The 21,218-nt window shown below is 46.0% G+C and overlaps 1 protein-coding gene across 1 annotated transcript in view; it reads left to right on the top strand.

Annotated features, from left to right (window-relative positions):
- CTH (cystathionine gamma-lyase) overlaps window positions 1–21,218 on the top strand; it is a 204,559-nt gene that overhangs the window by 99,157 nt on the left and 84,184 nt on the right. The window contains exon 4 of the mRNA XM_078668721.1: window positions 19,174–19,283. Within this exon, the coding sequence (XP_078524847.1) occupies window positions 19,174–19,283 (110 nt within the window). The remainder of the gene's footprint in view (window positions 1–19,173; window positions 19,284–21,218) is intronic.

The raw sequence follows: 21,218 nt of genomic DNA, 5'->3' as shown, positions 1-21,218 counted from the left end.
TACAACCCTCCAAATCCACAAGATTTCTGGGGGCCATTTTGGACACCACGCAATGTACTGCTCGCCCTTCGGGGAACGGCAGCAGAAGTTGATGGTATTCGCTCGACAACTGTGCCACAAGAAATGCCTTACAGTCCGCCAATACAAATCCCTTCTCGGGTTGATGTCATCCTGCATACCATTGATACCGCATTGCAGGCTGCGAATGCGTCCTCTGCAGGAAGAACTAGACAAGCAATGGCGCCAGACAGAGGGGTCATTCAACGACAAGGTGTTGGTAACGTCGGCGATGAGAAAGGCGAGCGAATGCTGGCTTCTAAAAGACAATATCGCACAAGGTCTGACGTTCAGGATTTCACCTTCACCCATGATCATGACCACGGACACCTCGTTGGAAGGCTGGGGTGCAGTGCTCTGAGAGCTTCAAGTCAGTGGACACTGGAGTCCAGAGCAGCGCCAGTGCCATATCAATTTCCTGGAGCTGACGGCCATTCGGTTGGCGTTGCAGGCTTTCCTTCCCAGAATTCACAACCATACAGTGCTGGTCCGGACGGACAATACGACGGCCATGCACTACGTCAACAAACAAGGGGGTACCAGATCGCAAACCCTGTCCACAGAGGCTCAACGGATCTGGGATTTTGCGATTCTACACAACATCACTCTGAGAGCCGAACACCTGGCGGGCTCGCTCAACGTCAAGGCGGATGCCTTGAGTCGACAGACAGAAGTGACTCACGAGTGGGAATTGAATCAGTCCATTCTGGAGGAGGTGTTCTTGGTTTGGGGGACGCCATCCATCGACCTGTTTGCTTCTCCGGTGAATGCCAAATGCCGGTTTTACGCAAGCAAAGTTCACCATCAGGGGTCCCTGGGGAACGCTCTTTCGATGGCCTGGTACAGCGCATTCTTTTACGCTTTTCCTCCAATTCCCCTCATTCCTCGAGTTCTCAGGAAAATGAAGGCAGAGCCCTGCAAAATGATTCTAATTGCTCCAGCATGGCCCAGACAATTCTGGTACACAGAACTTCTGAGACTTTCCCAAGCTCCTCCAATTCGCTTACAACCCATTCCGTCTCTGTTGTCAAGGAGTCAGGGGCAGGTTTACCATCCGGATCCGAAATCGCTCCACTTGACAGTGTGGCTCCTGAGCACAGAGAGGTCCGTCATCTAACACTCTCCCAGGAATGTAGAGAGGTTTTGTCTCAGGCCCGAGCACAAAGTACCAATAAAACTTACAAAGCAAAATGGAAGAGATTCTGTTTGTGGTGTCAACGTCAAGGTCTCCATCCTTACAAGTCCCTACCTCATCAATTGTTGCCATATTTACTATCTTTGGCTAAGTCTGGCTTGGCACATTCATCTGTGAAGGTACATCTTGCAGCCATATCAAGGTTTCGACGCAGTCCTTCAGGTCCTTCTTTATGGTCCTCTAGGATTGTTAAACAATTCTTAAAGGGCTTGTTCCGGATGTATCCTCCAGTTCGTCGTCCTCCACCAGTTTGGCAGTTCAACCTTGTTTTGGCTCAACTCATGAAAGCGCCATTTGAGCCTGTGCACAAGGCGGATTTGAAGTTCCTGTCTTGGAAACTTGCCCTCCTCTTAGCTCTAACATCAGCGAGAAGAGTGAGTGAGCTTCAAGCACTCTCCATAGTGCATCCATTCCTGCAATTTAAAAAGGATGTTCTTATTCTTCGCACCAATCCGAAGTTTATTCCTAAGGTGCCATCTGAGTTCCACTTGAATGAACCTTTGATTTTGAAATCTTTCTTTCCGCACCCTTCTACGGCTGCGGAACGCACGCTACATTCTTTGGACGTTCAGAGATGCTTAAAGTTTTACTTAGAGTGCCCACGTCCCTTTCGGAAATCAACCCAATTGTTTGTGGCCTACAGCGCACCACGGAAGGGGTTTCCTTTGGCAAAGAGTGGCATTTCCCGCTGGATCTCCAGTGCGATTCAATTCTGTCATCAGGAAGCGGGCAAGCCACTGGACAGAAAAGTCCGTGCACATTCCACAAGGTCTGTGGCATCGTCTGTGGCTCTCTTCTCGGGAGTCCCCATTAAGGACATATGCAGGGCAGCAACGTGGAGCAGTACTCATACCTTCACAAAACACTACTGCCTGGAGTCTGCAGGACGAGACGACGCGGCTGTTGGTCAGGCAGTCCTGCGGAATCTTTTTCATTGAGAGGTGAGCTTTCCCTACGATCCCTCCATCCTGGTGAGCACATTTTGTTTGTTTTTACTATGATATATGTATTGCTGATATGGTTATGTGATGCCATGTATTGACAAAATGTGTTCTTGGTGATTTACTGCTCGCTACTCTGATACAAAGCATGGGAATCTATGAAAGTTCCAATACTGGGGCAAGAAAACAAGTTACTTACCTGTAACTTTGGTTCCCCAGTATTGGTAACTTTCATAGATTCCCATGCGCCCACCCTCCTCCCCTGGGAAAGCTCGGTCTTTTGATAGAGATAGTGGCGGTTTGCACAACGGCTACGAAAATCTGAGGCTCTGAGCTCTCTCAGGAAGGTTCTATGGGGTGAGGCTGCTCTGATTGGTCCTGGCAAAAGTTTGGTCTCTTTTACAAAAAGAGGGTGATAGGATACAAAATGAGATGAGGCCTAGGACTATTTGTCTCTTTTGTTTCTATGGTTTTTTATACTACCGAGGCTCCCATTCCGACGACTGGGAATGATACAAAGCATGGGAATCTATGAAAGTTACCAATACTGGGGAACCAAAGTTACAGGTAAGTAACTTGTTTTCTTGGCAGTAGGGTGGGTGATTGAGTTAGTGAGTGGAAACCAAGTCGTGTACTGCGCGCCTACTGGCTGGGTTTCCTTTTATAGAGTTTAGTGAAGGGACATGTTGCATTGACCCCCTGATGTCACTGGGCAGCGGGGCCTTTCTATGACAGCCATGCTCTTCGTTAGGTGGCACGGTGCCCTGTGCCTCGACTGATAGCGAGCTCCGATGCCACTGAGGCGACTCGGACCTCCGTGACGTTCCTCGCGTTGCCAGGGCACGTCCTACCATGGACCTCCTCCTCTGTCCCTCATGCCGAGACGTCCTCTTGGACCCAGTGTGACGCTGTCTTGCGGACACTCCTTCTGTAAAATGTGCCAGGGGGTCTCCGAAGGGCTCTCTCACTGCCCGTGCTGCCAGAAGCGGCTGCGCCATCGGGGCAGCGTGAGGTGCAATGTGCTGCTGGGCGGCCTGCTCAACAAGAGCCTAGATGCCGGCTTCAAGGTAGCGTGGCTGAAGGCCGACCTGCGCGAGCTGCTCAAGACCCGGGGCTACACGGAGGCGCTGAGAGCTGCACAGAGAGCCGTGGAGATGGGTAAGGCACTGGACGGATCACTGACTAAATATCGAGGGACAAAATATAGACTTCACAAAATATAGATTCCAGAATATCGACAGACAAAATATTGAATTCCTATCTACAAACAGGTAAGTACCAAAATATCGACCCCAAAATATCGTTTATATATATATACATTATAAAAATATCGAATTTCTTAAAATTAATGTAAAATTAAAAAAATATTAAAAATAAATAGCTAAAATATACTTAAAAATACTTAAATTACCTTAAAATTATTAAATAACTAATTTAACTTATATAAAAAAATACAATCATATCTGTTAAAACATATATATATATATATATTAACATAATATTAATAAAAAAATACACAATATTATTACCGTAGGATAGCAGAGGTGTAAAAATTACTATTCCCACTCCTGGAAGTGCAACAGTAGGGAAAGCGTTGGATAGCGTAGGGGTAAAAATTACTATTTCCACTCCAAAGAGTGCAACAGTAGGGAAAGCGTTGGATTGCGTAGGGGTAAAAATTACTATTCCCACTCCAGAGAGTGCAACAGTAGGGAAAGCGTTGGATAGCGTAGGAGTAAAAATTACTATTCCCACTCCAGAGTGTGCAACAGTAGGGAAAGCGCTGGATAGCATAGGGGTAAAAATTACTATTCCCAGAACAGAGAGAGAGTGCAACAGTAGGAAAAGCGATGGATAGCGTAGGGGTAACAATTACTGTTCCCACTCCAGAGAGTGAAACAGTAGGGAAAGCGTTGGATAGCGTAGGGGTAAAAATTATTATTCCCACTCCAGAGAGTGCAACAGTAGAGAAAGCGTTGGATAGCGTAGGGGTAAAATATACTATTTTCACTCCAGAGAGTGCAACAGTAGGGAAAGCGTTGGATAGCGTAGGGGTAAAAATTACTATTCCTACTCCAGAGAGTGCAACAGTAGGGAAAGCGTAGTATAGCATGGGGTAAATGTTACTATTCCCACTCTAGTGAAAATAAATTAATATAATTCACATAATTATCAATTAATCAATTAATACAAAGTAATTATCAATTAAGAATTAATTATCAATTAAAAATTAACAATTTAATCAAAATAAATACCAATTAATTAATTAACATATTTAAATACTTATAATTAAATTACTTCCCACCCTATTCCCCTATAAACCCACAACCCGCTACAGAAAGTAAATTAATTTAATCCACATAATTATCAATTAATCAATTGATAAAAAATAATTATCAATTAAGAATTAATTAATTACCAATTAAAAATTAATTCACAATTTATTCTAAATAAATACCAATTAATTAACATATTTAATTAATTATAATTAAATTACTTTCCACCCTATTCCCCTATAAACCCACAACCTGCTACAGAATTAAATTACACAATAATTAAATACCATAAAATTAATTACTTAAAATAAATTACAAAAATATATACACTTTTCACACATATACTAACATAAAAAACACTTAAAATTCGATATTATAAAAAATTCGATATTTTTAATAAACTATATTATGTACTTCGATATTTTGACTGTCTATATTTTTAGAATCGATATTACATTACTTACCTTCAAAACGATTTTTGATGTCTATATTCTGTACATTCGATATTTTGGCCATTCTATATTTTGGACTCGATATTTTGGTTTGTCTATATTTTGGAATCGATATTTTGACCATTTACCGCACTGGACAAGTGTAAAATGCACTTTACCCTTCAATTAAGCATTGAAGGGTAAAGATGACTGCTCACAGACCTATGCGCAACCATTGTTTGATTCGTATGTTACTTGTCATTCATTCATGTATTCATGGGAATAATTAAATATGCATTCATTCAGATAGAATGCATGGACACATTGGGTCTGCCTTCAACCTTCTTTTACACTCTCACTGTTGGTGCATGCGTTCTTTGATCAGTATTTTATCGGGTGCACACAGGTACACCCCATTAATGAAGTATGCCATTTATTCATTAATTGGCTTAGTAGTGCTGTGCTGAGCGGGAGCCTGAAAGCAGTAGAGTAGGTGGACCTGGGAGGGGCCAGCAAAGCTTCAATGTTCCCCCTCAAGTGCGTGCCAAAGAGATGAGAGGTCCCCAGCGCGAGGCCGCGAGCGTGGGTAGGAATCAGGGTGGGACCCAGATAGCTGAGTGCTGGTGCTGTGATCAGTGGTGGGCGGGGGCCGGAGCCCATAAATCAGATTCCAAAGGATTGGGTGTACTTCTTGCAGATCCACCAGTATTACAATAAGGACATATGCCTCCATCAACCATTTCTTCTTGCACTTTATCAAATAGCTGGTTACTAATTCAGCACATGTCACCTGTCTCTGATAAGACATGGTACCCCATGACCCAACGAGGACCGAGATTAATGCTCGAGATTAATGCTCTCATGATACCTCAAAGGGCCCACAGGGATGTCATTTATATTCTTTGCTTGATCATTTGTTTAATTAGAAGCTAGACTGAACTACATAACTGAGGCTATGAACAAGTCCACTGGACTTATGAGGCATGACTCTGTTATGCAGTAGAAAAGACTAATAATGCAACATAATGTGGCACATTTTGTGGCGGTAGTACTTTACTGTTTTGCCATTTTCATACTTAAATACTGCTTGGGAAAAGGATGCACCTCTTTGGCATCAGTTTAACACCTAAATACACGTGAAAGATGACACTTGGAGATATCTTTTGGATATGGAAAGTTTTTATTGGAGACGGAGACACGGAGACGTGTCTTGACTAAATGGGGCCAGACTCGCAGTGGCGGTGCGTCCATTAGGGGCGTTGGGGCGTTGCCCCACTAGCCTGGACGACCGCCGACCGCACTGCCAACATGTGAATAAATAAGTATTTATTTTATGTAAAATTAAAAATTGAATGGGAGCCGGGCGCACTAAGGCCCTGGGAGAAGCCCGACAGGATCGGGCATCCATAAGGAAGTGGGCCGCGGTGGGAGGCGGGGCTGCGGCAGAGATTGACAGCCAGGCAGGCAGAGGGGTGACAGAGTTATACCGCGCATGTAAAATGTCGGAGTAGTCCAGATTTTGACTGGCTCGCGCACGCGCACATTTGAGACCTCCCCCCCCCACCACTACTGGACATAGGCATGGACCGGGGCCCCGGGTCTGAAAATGGGCAGATAGCACTCTGCTCGTAAGCCAATCCTGGCGCAGTGGCGCTGCTAACGCTGCGCCAGGATTGGTTGCTGGCCTGCTGCAACAGGATGGTGCCGCGCGTGGGTGTTGGCTGCTGTGAGCCATTGTCGTCGGTGATTGGCCATTCCACGACGTCACTGCGTGTGCTGGAATCATGCCAAGACATCAACAACAGTAAGTGGAAGTAGTCGACTCGAGGATCATGATGAGTCATAGTGAGAGAGACTACTCATTGTTGTTGTCGGACTCGTCGTGACCAATACTGCATGTGTGTATGTCACTGTGCTGCCTGCTGCCTGCCTGGACCGACCTAGTCGTGTGACATCGAGTAGCACGACCGGACCGCGACCCCCCACCCACGTAAGTTATGTGACCAATCCATCATTACGTTACAGTTATTATGGTCTTGGTCATTACTAGTAGCTGTAATCAAAGAGAAAGACCTCATAATTTATGCATGCAGGCCAGGGTGTGTGCAGGCCAGGCGTCGTGCTGTAATTGGTGGTGGCGGTGCATCGTGGATGGGATGCTGGGAGCACGGAGCAATCTTAGGCCGCTGTGCCAGCACGCAACTACACTACAGCATTGCTGCTGAGGCCTTTTCACTTCAGCGAGGCCCCGGGTGTGCCGTGGCACGGTGCACCCATCTACAAGCAAAAAAATACACTTTTGATCCCCTGAGTTCTTCTCTGTCTCTAGTAGTGCTGCGCAACAGCTCTCTAGCTATGAAAGTAAGGGTGCGCTCTCAACAGACAGCTCTACTTTCTTTACTTTCAGTCTGGCAGTGCTCTCCACCCCGGACTTAGCTTGAAAAGGAAAGCCAGAAACAGGGGACGACGACACTGTCGGTGGGTCTGCAGGGACTGCGCCCCCTCACTGTTCCAAGCACAGCGGGCATAAATGTATAGGTTTGATATCGGAAAATTCAAATTACCTTAAGCGGCCATCATGGGGAAACATACAGGGATACTCCCCCTTCGCCGTGCCACTACAAGTGTAGACATCATGGTGGAAACGGCTGTTAACATAGTTGCTAATAAAATTTACCGAACCGAGAGGCGTTTATCTCTTGGAGTTGAGACACCCCAGGCTGGTTCCATGACGGGGGCGGACCCGGTAGACCCTGCTCTCCCCCCTTCACTCAGTAATGCGTGGGCCACCAATCTGACTACCTCACTGTCCATAGAACACTAACGTCTTACTTATTTATGCGATTTTATATAGCGCGAACTTTACCCGAAGGTGTCAGAGCGCTTTACATAAGAACCAGTTGAAAGGCGCAGCAACTGGGCTTTCTGTAGTCTGTGGCTAGCAATCAGGCAGGAGGCTGGCGTGCAGGCGTATATATTCCAAGCAGAAAAGAAGGTTAAAATGTGTGCGGAAAAATCTGCACGTGGCCGTTTAGTGGACACAATCTGCACGTGGCCGTTCAGTGGACAATCGTCTGATCCAAGGCCCAGCCCCAGGCGCACAGCAGCCTCGATCCAGTTATGTGTGCAGTCCATGGAGCCACATTGAGTGGTGGGGAGATCCCTTGGAGCTTCCGGCTGCAGGTGTTAGCAGCACGTGACAGTGTAACTCTTCAAGTGCACCCCTCCTTTTCACCCGATGCCACATGCGCCCCCGGGTCACGTCTGGTCCACACCCCTGCTCACACCTGGTCCACTGCTCTCTCGGGCCGGCCCACTCACTCACTCTCCTCTGGCCGGGGACCACAGCTTGTGCGCTTGCCTCCTGGCAAGAGACGTCGGCCACGGCAGTGCTTTAAATGGGAAAAAATAAGTGCAGGTACTCATTAATATGAGCTAGAGGTGTGACAAGTGGGCGGGGCTAGGGGCGGGGCTAAGAGCAACATATGATGATACATAATGAATTCTGTACCAATTGCAGGCACTATAAAAACACATGAAAAATATGTGTATGTAAACGAAACCGGTTAACTCGTTACACAAAATGAAATCCAAACAGGATGATATGTGAACAGTTCCTCGTTTTGTAATATTTGCTGCTTTTTAATGCCATACTGCTTTTTTGTTGTTGTTTGGCACAATACTATCAACTCTCAGGCATACACACACACACACACGCGCACCCACACACGCACACACTCACATACACACTCACATACACACGCACACTCACTCACACTCACTCACATTCACTCACACTCACTCACACACACTCACACACACTCACATTCACTCACACACACTCACACACACTCCCTCTAAAATCTCCTGAGTGTCTTGATTCTCTCCCTCTTTCCCTCACTTTTCTCTCACAGAAAAACAGGCACACACAAGTCGGCAAGCACACAGACATAAGCAAACACTCACAAAAAGTCTCAGGTGGGATTAAACAATGTAAAAAGAGGCACACAATGTAATATCATCAGGGAGAGAACGATAAGTGAAAAGCACAACAATCAATTAAAAAGTACAAAATTTTGTTTATTATTAAGTATATATACTCAGGTGGGATTAAAGCCATTTTAAACTCCTTACCTCCCATGACTTTCTAAATTGCTGCTGTCCATGTTCTGCCTCCATACCTCTGTTTGCCCAAATGCACACAATAGTGGGAATGTGATTAACAGCACACGGCCTAAATGGGCCCTCCACTGTCAATACTGTGTGATGGTGAACACAGTGACATCATGCAAATGATCCCACGCTGAATAGTTAAACAGCGGTTTTGTGCAGGACTATAGAAGCGCCGTGGCTGTCAAATAGGTTCCAACCATGGCAGCCTAGTGCTCACCAGCACTAGCAGCCAGTGAGCCTACCTTTCATGAGTATTGGTACTCTCCTCAGCTGTAGAGACGTGCTACTACACATTTAAAACAATGCCACTGCCCTTTTCCCTACGACCAGGCTCTTCCTGGTTCCATGCCTTTACATAGGCATGTCCTCTCCATTCGCCTCTCATCTTTACCCAGCCTCTAAGCTTATCTCCCTAGTTCTGCTTCTCTTCTTCCCACCTTTTGCTCACTCTCTCCACAAGTCTTCAATTTCCTCACTGTTTATTTCCCTACTTGTCTCCTTTTCTCCCCTCCATTCTCTACTCATCCCCTAAGTTTGCCATCTGGCCAGTATTTTGTTCTGCAGTGTGTGTGTGTCTGTGTGCAATTGTCTGTGTGCGTCTGGGTGTGTGTGTGGGTGTGCGTGTGTCTGGGTGTGCGTATGTCTGGGTGTGTGTGTGCGTGTGTGTGTCTGCGTGTGTGTGTCTGCGTCTGTGTGTCTGTGTGTGTGGGTGTGTCTGTCCGTCTGTATCTATGTATGGGTGGATGACAGCACGACATGATGACGTCACTGAATTATACCAATTACTTTATAACCGGGATCACATTTAAAACTATTAGCCATGGGAGATGGGATGCGCAAACATGGAAGATGACAGCACGACATGATGACGTCACGGAATTATTCAAATTACTTTATTAACAAGACGTATCCACGGGACGGGCCAAACGGGATAAACATTTCAACTGTAAATAATTATCATGGGAGGGCACGAACACGGAAGAAGGCACTTGGATTATGCAAATAGAATGCACATTGGAAATATTAGCCATGGGAGATGGGATGCTCAAACACGGAAGATGACAGCACGACATGATGACGTCACGGAATCATGCCAATTACTTTATAACCGGGATCACATTTAAAACTATTAGCCATGGGAGATGGGATGCACATTTTAAAATATTAGCCATGGGAGATGGGATGCACAAACGCGGAAGATGACAGCACGACATGATGATGTCACTGAATTATTCAAATTACATATTAACAAGATGTATCCACGGGACGGGGCCAAACGGGATAAAAATTTCAACTGTAGATAATTATCATGGGGGGGGCACGAACACGGAAGAAGGCACTTGGATTATGCTAATTACTTTATTAACAAGACATATCCACGGGACGTGCCAGACATCATATGCATATGCAAACGGGATAAAAAATTTAAACTATAGATGATTATCATGGGGGTGGCACGGACACGGAAGAAGGCACTTGCATTATGCAAATTACTTTATTAACACAGTGATTAATGTTGGGGGGGCTCACAAAGAGAAGCAGCTCCTGTCCTGAACAAGAAAATGCAAAGAAAACCGGCTTTGGCTGTCTTTCTGAACCCATTTACACACCTGATTGAGAGGGGCGGGGGTGAGGCTAAAGCACTTTCAGCTGTACTGTCGTTGCGCATGTGATCAACAGGGAAGGGTCTGTCTAGACCCTGCACTGTTAATCACAGCGTGACGCAAGACAAGCCCTATCTGACCCCTGCTGTCTCAGGCCATTCACATGGGCGCTGCTGGAATCACCAGCAGGGACTCTGTAAGAGGCTTGCTTGGCGCCCTTACAACTCCGGAGAAGCATGGCGTCATCTATCCTGTGCAATAGGAGAGACATAACCGGAGCCTGCAGTCCCGTTTAACAGCGTACCGGTACTCTCTCTGGCTAATGAAAAAGTGCCGGTACTGAGGGCCTGAAAATTCAGAAGTGCCGGTACTCAGTACCGGTGAGTACCGGCCCATTTAAAGCACTGGGCCACGGGCCACCTCCTGCTGCGCACTTGGGCCCAGAGCCTCCTGACTCCCCTACTCCTCTCTGCAAAATGACCATAATCTAAATCCCAACCCTCCGCCGTCCTCGCGCTCTCTTAAAGATGTGGCCCTCTTGCAAGTAAAGTGGACACAGTCTCCAGTGCCACCATATTCACATCGGAGCGCTTAGTGGACGTGTCAAGAGTATGGGGCGCTACATTACGCACGATACAACCTTCCACGGTTTGCACTGTATGAGGGCAGGTGTGCTTAGAGGAGCCGACCCCCCAGCTCAGCAGAAGCATCATAGGACAAGAGTCAGAAGTTCTGCCCTGTTGTGCACTTCCTGCTTCTGCAAGTGCATCTGGGCAGTTCTGGGAACATGTCATGGCCTTCAAGTCAGTGTTAGGCTTGCTGATCAGACCAGATGACCGTGATGTTGCGTCATAGGGAGGACCTCTGCTAAAGACCTTTGCGACAGTGCATGTTTTAACAGTTTTTTATATATGACGCTCCCGGTGAGTTCTCCCACTTCAGGCAGGTAGTTTGGACATCTATTTCAGCTTTCGCAGCTCCTCTTTTATCCTACAAGGACTTTGCGTGATTTTCCATTGCCATCATATTGCCGTCATACTTATCATACTGTGTTATACTCTGAAATTTGATGGATATATTCTTTGGAGCAGGTGCCTTAACCCTGTAAGCTAACCCTCTCTAGCCACCTTATATTGGAGAGCACATCAGTAACCGAGTTTGACCATGGCTCTATATATAAATAGAACATGATTTCATTTAAAGTATTATATATAATAGTAAAAAAAAGAACACAAAGAGAGGGAAGCATGAAGTCTGTCGTACGTGCTCTGAGATGACAGTGGTGATATTCTGTTGCCTGCATTAAAAGATCTCTGCGTCTCCCTTAGCGCTGCGTTATCCCCTCAGCACTCTGATCAGAGAGGCTGGGGCCTGCATCTGAAGCATAAGCTGCACGCGATCACACACTATAACCCTGGCTCGAAATTCCTGTGCAGGATATTGTTTGAATGGCATGAAGTCTCTTAAAACAATGTTTGGAATAACTGAAGAATAATTTCTTCTCATTGATCTGGAATGATGGGTTTTTTATGACACATGTCCATTTGATTATTGTGCTGTAACATTTGACTGGTTTATGCATACTGTCCAAACTCTTACGTATCTTAGGACTGAATGACTGCTCTAGCACTGAGGAAGGGCTTGGGCTAGAGTCACCTGCTACAACTCTAAATAAAGTGAAACTGCATATTTGAATTATGTCATTGTGGACCAAAACTTCAAAGCTTTGTATGTGTTTTTGTGTGGTCTGGAATCAGGGTAAAACATGCCACACCGCGTTTTGCTCTGCGGCTCTAATTCATACTATGCTATGTAAAGGAATAATATTTCTAGAGAACCTAATCTCTTTCTTGGTTTAATTAAGTTTTGTCAGGCTTAACCCAGTCAAAGAGGGGATATGTAGTTTGCTGTAAATTCAATGCCTGTTTCATGCATAGATGTGGGTTTGGATATTGAAACAGTTACACAGATCTTCTAGTGGGGTGCACTCTGCTCCTCAATTGCAGCTGTGATTTTTATAAAAAGAAAAAGAAAGAAGACTCTACGGTCACTTGTATGGTCCCCTGTTGTCCGGGGTGTGGTATATCCTCCCAATGCAAACTCTCCTCTACAAACCCCCTGCAGCGGTGGGTAGGTGGCAAAACCATGAGTGCCCCAGCCTCAGGGACTCCAGTCACAGGTACGCACACACTCATACAACACTCACACAAACACCAAAATAAACACACAGGCAGACAGTCACAGTGGGACCCCAATGGGACGCTCACAGCCCCATTAAAGAAAGGGCAGCGCCATTAAAAATTATCCACCGTTAACGCCTTAATCCTGGCATTGTGAGATTGAGAACAGATTACTATAGGAATAAGTTGCAATGTCGTGAGTCTTCCTTTTGCACTGGAATGCCAGTGTAAACAACAGGACAAGCATTGGCATAGCCTACAGTTCGCGCCTTTGGGGCCTTATAAATGTTTAGCCATGCAACACTTGCTGTTGCACCAAGGATATTGTTAATGTTTTTCCGAGAGAGAGATCAGAGTTTTGTCTAATGGAAGTCTTGACTCATGGAAAGGTAGCACAGAAGGTTAATGTGCCTGCTGCAAAGAACATGTACCTGATGCAGAGCACAAAATGCTGCAAAACTGGCTTACGCTGTGCTGCCTGGCTATCGTAGCACTGCTCTGCTGCCCTGAAATTGATAGCGCTTCACTGTGCCTGCTCGCATTGAATGTGTAGAGTGCCTTTATTGCCTGGAAATCGTAGCGCTCGCATTACCTGATTGTCTTAATTACTTGTGCCCCATTTCGTTAGTGCCTCTCTGCCCACAGCGTAATTTATTTATTTAATTCCCCCAACCGGTTTTGTTTCTGCCGCCATTCTTGTTGTTGTTGTGCACGGAGCCCGCCCTCTCCACCACGCACCCTTCTCCCAGCTGCTCCTCCCTCGCCCCTCCCCTTCCACTATCCACATATGACAGATGCATTCGCGCGCAGCGTTCACGGGCAGCGGTCGCGCCCCATGCACGCCGAAGGTGCGCCAAAGGTAAGCCCGTCTACGCCCGTCCGCGCCTGGACCGCGCCCAGCGCCAGACCCCCTGGTCCCCGCAAACTGCACTCCTCCCGCATAACATATGACGCCGCCACCCTCTTAGCCCTTAACCCCGGACGCTCACCACAATGCCACAAAGCTGCCCCAGGACGTACCCACGGTCCCTTCGCCTGCCACTCCTGCAAGTTCGCCTGCATCAAGACCCACACCAAATCCATGACCTCCAAACACAGCTCCGACTCTAACCACCTGAAGTGCATCCTGCTGAACACCCGCTCGGTTCACAGACACGCCACTGAACTCTGGGACCTACTCGACACTGCGTCACCGGACATCGCCTTCCTTACAGAAACCTGGATGAACGCATCATCAGCACCCGACATCGCCATAGCCATCCCGGACGCTTACAAGATCATCCGAAAAGACCGCACCAACCAAACAGGAGGAGGCATCGCCATCGTCCATAAGAACACCATCAGAATCACGACCAGCACCGACGATAACCTTGCAACCGCCGAACACCTCCACTTCCAGATCCACACCGACCCCAGGACCACACTTAGAGGCACCCTCATCTACAGACCACCAGGAACCCGTAAACAATTCAGCGAAGACATCACTGATTTCATCAGCCCACATGCCCTCCCCTCCGAGAACTACATTCTACTGGGTGACCTCAACTTCCACCTGGAAAAGAAAAATGACTGCAACACCACCACCCTTCTGGAAAACCTGGCCAATCTCGGACTCAAACAACTCGTTGACACCCCCACCCATGTAGCCGGACATACGCTCGACTCTATCTTCACCTCCTGCAAACACATCTCCTTCGATCACACCACAGCTCTCCATTGGACGGACCACAGCTGTGTTCACTTCAGCTTCAAAATTACCACATTCCACAACCCCCCACAACCTATTCCTCGAAGAAACTGGAACAAAATCACCACCGACCAACTCCTCACATCGCTCAACCAAAACCCTCCCACCCTCTCATCGGACCCAAACGAAGCTGCCACCAAACTCAAACAATGGATCACTCACAGCATTGACGAACTAGCACCCTTGAAAAACCACCAAACCAAACAGGGTAGCAAAAAGGCCCCCTGGTTCAACGATGACCTTAAGAAATCCAAGAAACTATGCCGTACTCTCGAGAAAACATGGAGAAAAAACCCAACCACTGACAACCTGACCACCTTCAAGACAGCCACCCGCAAACACCACCAATTGATCCGATCCACCAAGAAATCAGCATTTAAGGATCGACTCGACAACAACGCCCATAACAGCAAGGAACTTTTCAACATTGTCAAAGAATTTACCAACCCCACCGCAGCCTCAAACGACATTACTCCCTCCCAAGACCTCTACGATTCATTATCCTCTTTCTTCTACAACAAAATCGCCGACATACATAACAGCTTTAAGAACATTTCCAAAGAACAGTCCACTCCACCCACCTCCGAACCTAAACCGCTCTATAGCAACCTTAGCGCCTGGAACCCAACCTCCACTGAAGACACCATCCGCCTAATGAACTCCATCCATTCAGGTTCGCCAACAGACCCCTGTCCCCACCACATCTTCAACAAAGCAGACTCCATCATAGCACCCCATCTCCGTGATGTCATCAACGGCTCCTTCAACTCCGCTACCTTCCCAGAAAGCTGGAAACACGCCAAACTCAGAGCTCTCCTGAAGAAACCCACAGCAGACCCCTCGGAACTTAAGAACTACCGCCCCATCTCACTCCTCCCATTTCCTGCCAAAGTCATCGAGAAAGCCGTCAATAGCCAGCTCGCCGCTTTCCTTGAATCCAACAACTCCCTCGACTCCTCACAGTCCGGCTTTCGAGCCAAACACAGCACCGAAACCGCCCTCATTGCAGCGACAGACGACATCCGATCGCTACTGGACAACGGAGAAACAGTGGCCCTCATCCTACTCGACCTCTCCGCCGCCTTCGACACAGTCTGTCATAGCACCCTCATACAACGCCTCAGCAACGTCGGAATACAAGTAAAAGCCTTGGACTGGATCATCTCATTCCTCGCCGGGAGAACCCAGAGAGTCCGACTCCCCCCCATTCAAATCAGAGGCCACCGAAGTCATCTGCGGAGTACCACAAAGATCATCACTCAGTCCCACCCTCTTCAACGTTTACATGAGCCCCCTCGCATCCATCGCGCAAGAACACAACCTCAACATCATCTCCTACGCTGACGAAACCCAGCTGATCCTCTCCCTCACCAAAGACCCAAACACCGCCAAAACCAATCTTCATGAAGGCAAGAAAGAAGTAGCCGAATGGATGAAAAACAGCCGCCTAAAACTTAACTCAGACAAAACGGAAGTCCTCATCCTAGGGTCATCCCCCTCTGCCTGGGACGACTCATGGTGGCCATCGGCCCTGGGCACAGCACCCATACCCACAGACCACGCACGTAACCTAGGCTTCATCCTAGACTCCTCCCTCTCGATGACCAGACAAGTGAACGCCGTCTCATCCTCTTGCTTCAATGTACTCCGTATGCTCAAAAAAATCTTCCGTTGGATCCCCACAGAAACGAGAAAGACTGTCACCCATGCACTGGTCACTAGCCGACTGGACTATGGTAACACCCTCTACGCCGGAACCACAGCCAAATTACAGAAAAACTCCAACGCATCCAAAATGCATCAGCCAGACTCATATTGGACATCCCTCGCCAATCTCACATCACCGGCCACCTAAAAGACCTCCACTGGCTTCCCGTCAACAAGAGAATAACGTTCCGTCTCCTCACTCACGCACACAAGGCCCTCTACAAACTAGGACCCGATTGCCTCAACACACGACTGTCCTTCTACACACCCACCCACCAACTAAGATCCTCCAATCAAGCCCTCGCCGCAGTTCCGCGCATCCACAGATCCACCATGGGAGGAAGATCTTTCTCCTACCTGGCGGCCAAGACCTGGAATTCTCTCCCCACTCATCTCCGCCTCACACAGAACCACATTTCCTTCAGAAAGGAACGTAAAACCTGGCTATTCGATAAATAATGCACCCCATCCCACAAGCGCCTTGAGACCCTCTGGGTGAGTAGTGCGCTATACAAATTCCTGAACTTGAACTTGAAATAGGTCCGTGGGTCACTGCATTTGTCAGAGAAATCATTTTGTCACTTGCCGTTCGCAAGTAAAAATCCTAACATACAACAGTGAGCTATTGAAAACTGCAAGGTAAAAATTGTACCGTTATCTTTCCCTGCCCCCCAGTCTTTGTTTGATTACCCCAATGGCTTCAACTTTTTCAAACCACAGGAAAAACATCATCACTCTGGTCCGAAGTGCAAAAGAGATATGTGACATTGTAATTGTGCATGCACAAGAGCGTTTTGCTTTCACAAAACAGTTGGAGAGTGCCGCATTATTGGAAAGTAAATACTTTGAAAAATATAAGGAATCCTTCCCTGAGCATGCTCTGCATGAGGCTGTGGAAGCTTATCCGATGCTCAACCAAGAGGACCTGAAAAGTGAGTTGACAGTAATGTACTCAATGCCTGTGTACCGGAAGGCCAAAGATGCCAGGCCTTTGCTGTCTTTAATTCATGAACTTAATATGGAAAAGACATTTAGAGAGACAGTAGCTTTACTAAAAATAGTCATTACCACTCCTATGACAACCTCAGAGGCAGAACAATCTTTTTCTGCCTTAAAGAGGATTAAGACATTCCTGAGGAACACCATGCTTCAGGACAGACTCAATGCGTTGGCAATGCTCTCTATAGAGAGCAAGCTTGTTCAAAATATTGCTGACTTTAACGTTCAAGTAATTGAAAAATTTGCTGCGCTTAAAGACAGACGTGCTGATTTTAGATACAAAAAGTAAATATGTTGAATGGTGATAGTTTGTGACCTGTTTAGTTGGTCCTTTTGTTGTTAGCAGTTTAAATAAAAAAAGTTGTTTGTTTTGTTGTTTGCAGTTTAAATAAAAAGAATCTGTGAGGTTCTCAGCATTGTATCTTGAAGTCTGTTATGAAGCTCTGTGGTTATACTGAATAAGCAGCTACCTATGTTATATGACAGCTCTTTAATAATGTAATACCTGCACTTTCACAATTGCTTTATTAACCTTCCTGCTTTCTCAAATTTGCTTGAAAATGCACCATTTTTCCACTATTTTTTCAAAAAATTTCTCGGGGGGAAATCCCCCCGAACCCTCCTTAGGGGGTTCGGGCTCGCTCGCTACGCTCGCTCGCTACGGTGCACTTACATTATCAGTTTCCGCCCCACCACTTTCAAATGTCACCAGCCGCCACTGGGCCAGAGAGCAACTGCCTACCACGGAATCTGGCTCGATTCCATGACATAGCAGCACTCTCAAGGATGCGTCACCACAATACAGCAATCAGCAACTGAAAGGTGACCAGTTGACCTTTGGAAAGGTGCTGCCAATTCTTGGCTACGCGTGTGGCAGCTTTTTCAGTAACTTTGATGCGTTTGAGCTAGAAGCAATCTTTTCTTGTTCACACCGGGCATTATGCAGCTGAATATGGATTATGCGGTAAGTAGGACAAATACATAAATATGCGGAAAAGCTTCAGCCACCGATTCACACGCTTCCTATCTATAGGTGAGAGGTTAAATTCTAGGGAGACAGTGCGGAGAGGGAGGAGAGAAGAAGAGATAATGGCAGAAGGAGAGGGGAGATTTCATAATGAAACATAACTAGCTGCCACTGTCCACTTCCGTTAGTACCGCAATGCTGATGGTTTCAGGTGTGAGTGTATTGTTTTATGTTATTTCGGCACTTAGCGCACTGACACCCAGCGGGCGCCGCTGTACAATTGTGCTTACCGGGTTTGGAAATGTGGAGATATGCAAGTTGCAGTTTTTTTTACAGATCAAAAAATAAAGATGGATAAATGTCAGTAAGATGAGAAACATGTGAAAATGTACAGATCTAAGTGTCAAAATAACAAATACCATAACATTGGAAGGCCTGAGAAGCAAAACAAGCATTTGAAGCAGACATCTCGTAATTCGAGTGACTGCATGGTTTCTTGTTAAATGTTTGTATCCATTATATTTTAATGTTATTTGTTGTGTGTACAGTGAGACCTCGTCTGGAACATAGCACGTGCAAAATAAACACATTTAATGAAACATAATCTGAACTTTAGAGGGTTGCGTGGACGCCAGGCCCTGTCCGGCCGATAATGGAGTCCGCTGGGGGGGAGAGAACGAGTAGTGTTTCAAATCAAAATATGCTACATTTCTGGGTGCTAGGGCAAAGTGGTACATGGTGGGCCGCGCCGCCGGGGGGAGGTCCCCTCCATGTGCTTTTCAGGGAGGCCCTTCAAGTTTCAGTATACTCCTGCTGTAGATAGCTATAGTCTTTGTACTATAGATACTTTAATTAATCTTTTCTGGGGGAAATACATTTTGTGCTATTTCTTTCAGGAACAAATCGTTATTTCAGAAAGGTCGTTGCTGAATTGGGTCTGAAAATTTCATTTGTGGACTGCACGAAACCCAAGTGCCTGGAAGCTTCAATCACCCCCAATACCAAGGTAACTGAGGTTTATCTTTGAATAGTTAATATTGCGTAGGCAATGCTTACACTTTCTTCATTATATTTCTAAATAAAAATGGACATCGGAATGTGAAAAGATCTGGAATTCCTAACGTGTTACTTGGCTAGATGCCACCTTATGTATAATCTTATTTGTTTTTGTTTGTATGTTTGAATGGTTGAGACAGTTTTTTGTAATGTAGATGATGCTTGGTCTGCTTATGCTAGTGTTATCATAATGTAGAGTACATGGCTTGGGCACAACTATTTTATTTTAAGACCCCACCTGTTCCTCCTCCTGACCTCCAATCCACTGAGGACCACACTCCACAGCCAAAATTGTGTCTTCAGCGAGAAATGTTGCCTCCACCAGTCCTATGCAGCTTACATGGCTCCCCATCGTAGCAAGAATCAAAATCTTATTTGGCAACCTGCTCTATAAAGCTATGGATGTACCTGTGATTAATTTGAGCCCCTGGTTTGTGGTACTCAGCACTGGCACTTAATTGTCAGTACCGGCACTCGGACAGTCTGCCACACAGTGGCACTGTTCTTCTAACATAGAGTAGAGCACAACAACACTGGTTTGTTAATTTAATATATATCACAAATGACTAGTTCCTGCCGCCCAAGCCAAACATATGGTTTTGGGGACCTGGAATAATATGAATTGTCACACTTGGAGGAGTGTTATGGTTAGTAGTTGGTTGAATACTGTCATTGGCAGCGTTGGCATGGGCAATGGATGGTGCAAGCTGCAATGGCCTCCTGAGAAGGCACCTGTCACTGTTCTTTTTTATACAATTTAAGCACTGATGTGAACCTATCTTTTAGACTAATCTACTCACTATTTCGGGTAGACAAAGAAGATTCGAAGTAAGAAGTACCAAGATTTAGAACTTCTCCAGATCAATATTAGACAGGAGCCGTGGCTACTTTTGGGAACTCTCTTCCTGTTGACCTGAGGACCAAAGTGCCTTATTTCTCTTTCAGATCGTATTTAAAGCCCTCCTTTTCCGACCTCATGTAAAATAGAACTTTCCTCCTTATGATTGTGATTTAGCCTTCCTGCCCCCTGAGTTCAAGATTACTGCCAAGGTGTATCAATGTATATTTCTGTTGTAAGACCTACCCACATAATTCTTTCTCAATTATTGTTAAGGTGTATTAATGTATCTACTTTTTCCAAAGTGAAGGATTCTAATACAGATATTGGTGCACAAGCGCAATATAAAATATTGAATAATCGAGTACCCAAAGACATTTAGTCTCATATGTAGAAGAAAATGCAGTGTTAATGGGTAAAATACGAGGATAAAGTGCAGTGGTGCTTCACACGTTTACTCATATTTAAATAATGACTGCATTGACTTAGAAAGGGCGATTCAATGTATCTATTAATTGCATCCCTAGAGTGGAAGAAAAAGCAGAAAAAGTTCATAGAAATAACAGTTGCTTGGACCATAGCTTATCTGCACTTTTCCTGCTCCCCACCAATTTATACCTCCTGCAAGCACTGAGTTTCTCACTGAGATCATATTTATCTTCGAGGAGGCAATAGCGTAATTAAAAATAGACTTTTGACACATTCAATACTATCTGGGAACTTCATTTCTACATCAGTATCACCATCATCATATTCAAACTCTCTCCCTCATGTTTGTCTAATAGGTTGCCAACCTAGTGAGCCACTTTGCCAGCTTAGGGAAGCGTGCTTTTTCTTACTCCGCAACCTGCTTAGCTAATATGGGCAAGAAAAACTTAAAGATCCTCTATTTGCAGCTGGTGTATACACCAAATGCACCCTCCACGGGTCCAGCATACAGGAGCGAGCAGGGCTTTAAGTGGGATGAACAACGTGGGGTACCCCTGGAAGGGGTGAGGTCTATATAATTAAGAGCGTGGCTCAAACCTAGAACCTAAAATTCCCATA

This window comes from Lissotriton helveticus, chromosome 1_2, assembly GCF_964261635.1.
Source record: "Lissotriton helveticus chromosome 1_2, aLisHel1.1, whole genome shotgun sequence".
In the NCBI taxonomy this organism is placed as follows: domain Eukaryota; kingdom Metazoa; phylum Chordata; class Amphibia; order Caudata; family Salamandridae; genus Lissotriton; species Lissotriton helveticus.
Note: the sequence above shows the minus strand (reverse complement) of the source record. Positions and strands in the feature narration are given on the sequence as shown.